Here is a 5,000-nt window from a genome sequence, read left to right on the forward strand (position 1 = left end):
TAAAGGATAACACCTTGTATTTACACTGAAAGTAAACAACATTTATCCTCATGCGCCACGTTTCGGTGCTTATCGCCCTCACCTTGTTATCAGCCATCGGTAAAACTCCCAATGAACACGTAGGCACGTTGCGCTCTTGTTGCTATAAGAACCCCCGACGTACAAATCCATGGCAGAACAGATATCCTCGCAGTAGAAGCAAGACAGTCAGTATCTTCAGTAGAGCAAGCGAAAGACACTGAAACCTCCAAGTCCAGAGAAAGAGGGTTGAGAGAACAAAACAAACGCCAAAATGTCCGTTTACCACGACATTCACTGCGAATACTTCCTCGACATAGGTAAATTAACCATTTCTGGAATTTCGTTTTTTATATAAAATGCATTCTTATCTAAATATCTATGTATGTATACTCACTCCCCCCAAAGGAACAGTCACTAGATCTTTGAAGAGTTTAAAGGTATCTAATAACGAAATCTACCCCTTCATATTAGCCTTTCAAACACGAAATTTTTTTCCGTAGACATGGTCGGCGGCAGAATCAGGACGTCAAGCAACAACAGCCAAGTCAGCTCCTGCAGCAGCGACAGCCACTCCAGCAGTGCGAGTCAGGCCAGCGACGCCTCAGCGGGGAGTGGCTACGGTCCAGACAAGAAAAAGAAGAAGAACAAAAAGAAGAGCAGCTTCTGGAAGCAGTCCTGCTTTCCACTGAACTAGTCGAGATCTTACAGCAATATTCTTGTAGTTTTAAGCCCATTTTTTCTGTGTGTGATAGGAAGAATGTACAAAATGGATGTTATGCATTGAAAGCCGAAGGTTAGGTTAAGTTATTGCCCTAAGGTGATCTCAACATATGTATAAAGTATGTGATAGCATATGTAAGTGGAATCTGATTTGAATGTATTGTTGTATTCATATTTTTCACTGTTTATAATCTGCATTATACCAATGAATAATTTAATAATTCCTCAGAGTTTCTTTTCATGTACTTGGTAGTTGAGTCCATTTATGGAGACTGCACAGAACTATTTGCACTTTCTGAAAACCTTGTCACTTTCTGAATACTCACATACATGCACACAAAAAGAAAGATATGAAAGATTTCCAGAAAAAATGAGGTAACAGAGTAGAAAAGACAACAATAATAAAAAAAATAGAGCTCAGAGGAGATGCATACGTTAAGATAACAATTACTAACACTAGGAGGTTTGAGCAGACAGACAAACAAACCTAAACATTGTTGTAGTAATTGGTATTGCAGGTCGCAACAACAACAACAATGTCTTAAACAAGGATGATTATGTCATTCTTGTTGCTACTGATCACCAAAACAAGACCAGTCATCATAAGAGTAACAATAACTATAATGGCGATAATGATGACAATTAGAGACTACCTTCACCTGGGCCTCGCTTCATGTGGCTCAATTGTCTCCACGACTTAAGTGACCAGCATAATTTCCTCCCCAACCTGGTTACATCATCCGGTTGTCCCTGTATTTTAGTAGTAAACGTATGGCCATATGGGGAAATAAACATGACATTCCTGGAGCTACTAAATCGTAGTTCAAACTCAATGAAACAGATGTAAAGTCTATGTTCTGTTCCTGTCTTTATATGCATGACAGCGAGATTCATCAGTATTATAACACTGGGCAAAATTGTTAAAGTATATCCCCTAGATTTAAAACCAGGTGAAAATTACTTTTTTTTTTTTCCTTTTTGATCATTTTGGTGGCGTTAACTGCGAGTTGGGTTGAAAAATGAAATACACCTACAGAGTCTGAGGGGACAAACATATTGGCCTACACTAGAAATGATGAGCAGTCCCTGTAAGTACTTCTGAACGTTACTATGAACACGTTAGAAACATGGTAAGTCGACAGTAACTTTATCTTCTCCACTTCCCTCAACCACCGACTTGAAGTAGAAGCCTACGATATTACCGTTCGGAAATCGGCATGAGATTTTATAGTCCAAGAAAAGAATATTCAAATGGGCAAACAGTAATACTCATATGTATTCCAATTAAAATGATGGGATAGATAATAGATACTACGCATTATATTCTTATATTTTTCAAGTGTGCTTATTAATGTCATGCGGCAAATCATTTGACAGCATCCTTCAGGTCATCATCGTTTACATGCGTGGGTCTTCCAAGTTCCTCAAGGGAGCTTGCCCAATATTCATCCTCCAAACGAAGTTCTTGCAGCAAATTATTATAAACATTTCTACTGTTTCTGATCAGCAACCACGAACGAACCCACACACATCATCCATTAATGACAAATAACCTCCAAGGAAGGCCGCGCGGATAACTGTAGACGCCATGTTTGTCGCTGAAATCGAGCGCTTAGGCGATGGTTCTGTTCGCCTCGTGTGGCCAGCGAGTTGAGAAATCGGCCCTCAGGGTAACTTCGAATAGTGGGTTATATCACAAATTGGTTCCTGAAAAGAAAGAAAGAAGAAAAAAAAAAGAGAAAAAAGAAGCGCTCGTGTGACCGTGCGCGCATGTTATCAGAGATTTATTGATAAGAACGCGCGGTCACACGGGGAAAATTCCATGCATGTCGCAGTTGCAACGCAAGCACAGCGCCCCCATTTCCGTGCTCAGGATATCGCATGTGCTGATGAAAAAAAATAATGTCACAACCCCAATGTACAACTTCCACGATTCCGTCTGCCTTAGGGGATGGCTCAAAATCCTTACACTCTCAGTTCTTCATGCAAGTGAGGTGACAGAAGTTCAAATTCTGATGAGAGGAATCTTGATTTAGTTTTTAGTTGGAGAAGACTTTCTTCTGAGGAGGAAAATATTATCACACATAATTATTGTCTTCATTCCTCGTTATTACCTTCAATCAACTTGTTTGTGGCATCCAATCAACAACCCACCTACTGCATGTATTATAATGCATGCAGTAGGATAATTATGAAGCTAATATATAATTGTAGTATAAAAAAAACTGCAATTTCAGTAAAGTGAAGATTAAAATACTGTTAAACGAATCATATAAATATGGTTTTAAGTATGATTTTGATCTGTGGAACACCAGCCGTAGAAAAAGTGAAGAGGTGAACCATAAAACGTAGTCCCGCTTATCCATATTCTGTAATCTAATCCAATGAAACCCGGATGCATTCAAAACAATAACAAATGAAAATCACGACTTCAAGGAAAAAAATGGAAAAATTGATAAATGCACAAACAAGTAGGAAGTGGAGAACGGAATTTGATAACAGGACATTTTCTCAAAAGGGATTTTTGTGAATTTCAAAGAAGAAATTATCCTCTTATTTTCTTCGACAGTGTTAATCGTATATATTACTTCTTGAAGAGACTGAAACGCTTAGAGCAGTGGCCATTAACTGTTTTAAGACTATAACTCCTCCTCCTCCTCCTCCTAATACTACTACTACTACTACTATTACTCCTACTGCTGCTGCTACTCCTCCTCCTCCTACTACTACTACTACTATTAATCCTACTACTGCGGCTACTCCTCCTCCTCCTCCTACTACTACTACTACAACCGCTACTACTACTGCTTGTATTTGCGAACTCTTGTGGCCCGCCGACCCTCAATTTTAGAATCGGATCTCTCTGTTTCTATACTCCTTTCGGGTAGTTAAATCCAATCAATTAAAAAAGGTTAAATGACGGAGCCGTTGTTTCATCACACGCAGGAAGCAACTTCCGATTTTCTTGTTATTTTACTGTTATTAATATCATCATTATCATTTTTATAATTATTATTGTTATTATTATTATCACCATTACCATCATGACCACCATCACCATCTTCACCATCAACATCAACACATAATCCCCATCATCATGATCAACATCAAGATCAATATCTCATCACCATTATCATCATGATCACCATAATCTTTACTATCATCTTGATCAACATCAATATGATCATCATTACCATCATCATAATCACCATAACCTTCGCTATCATCATTATCATCAGTATGATCATCATCATCATAATCACCACTATCATCATGATCAATCATCAACATCATCATGATCACTATCTTCCTCATACTGATCATCATCACCATGATCACGATCACCATTATCAACATGGTTCACCAGTGGTCCAAGGCCCACCGCTGGGAAGCCAGTGGCCTCGAGGCATTCCCGCTCCTGCGATGAACAGTCACCTTGGCTGATCCCTCCGCACTGCCGAGACCAGCTGGGCCCAGGAGCAGGTCCAAGCGAAGACAGTAACAGACAAACTCTTTGGACAGAAGTGAATGTCTGCGGGACGGACGAGAGGTCAAGCCGTTGTCTTCATCAACTTACTACCACCACTACTACTACATGCTGCTGCTGCTGCTGTTACTACTACTACTACTACTACTGCTACTGTTGATACTACAGCCATCACTACTATTATTACTCTACCACTGCTGCTACTACTGCTACCACTACTATTACTACTATCTGTGCTACTACTATTACATTTTCATATCACTATTATTATTATTATCATCATCATCATCATTATTAGCCTCATCATCACCATTATTACTACTAGTAGTAGAATTTATGAAATCATTACTAAGGTCTTTATTATTATTATTATTATTATTGTCATTATCATTATTATCAGAAACTTTTGTCATCATCTTCAGCATCATCATTATTCTAATATTGTTATTATCATAATCAGCATAAACACCACCAACTACGTTTTCCTTCGTCAGTTATTTTCCTCCGACTTACTTTCTCACCCTCTCTGCTTTACTGTTATTATCGGTTCCCCTCTATTTGTCTTTTTCTGTATGCATGTCTGAATTTTGGGAAGCCTTTGATGTATACTTATTTGTGCATCAGGGTTATTACAACCCTTTGTATAGTATATTCTCATGTGATTTGGAACATTTTGTTAGTTTAATGTATATTATTTCGAGGTCGAGAAGGAATGCCTTTCCCTTCAAAAATGCATTTATCGAGACAGCTGATTAATCTCTTATATCAATCT

At 38.5% G+C, this 5,000-nt stretch overlaps 2 protein-coding genes across 2 annotated transcripts in view; one reads left to right on the forward strand and one right to left on the reverse strand.

Moving 5' to 3' along the window:
• The window catches only part of LOC138863304 (cubilin-like), a 15,885-nt gene extending 15,714 nt beyond the window's left edge, over nucleotides 1-171 (reverse strand). The window contains exon 1 of the mRNA XM_070127496.1: nucleotides 83-171. Coding sequence (XP_069983597.1) covers nucleotides 83-171 — 89 coding nt within the window. The remainder of the gene's footprint in view (nucleotides 1-82) is intronic.
• LOC113810182 (uncharacterized) lies at nucleotides 159-964 on the forward strand. The gene is made up of 2 exons (XM_027361885.2): nucleotides 159-338; nucleotides 522-964. Exons 1-2 carry the CDS (start codon nucleotides 293-295, stop codon nucleotides 713-715), a joined length of 240 nt encoding a protein of 79 aa, XP_027217686.2. The 5' UTR covers nucleotides 159-292; the 3' UTR covers nucleotides 716-964.
• Nucleotides 965-5,000: the final 4,036 nt, after the last annotated feature.

This window comes from Penaeus vannamei, chromosome 11 (genome assembly GCF_042767895.1).
Source record: "Penaeus vannamei isolate JL-2024 chromosome 11, ASM4276789v1, whole genome shotgun sequence".
NCBI lineage: Eukaryota > Metazoa > Arthropoda > Malacostraca > Decapoda > Penaeidae > Penaeus > Penaeus vannamei.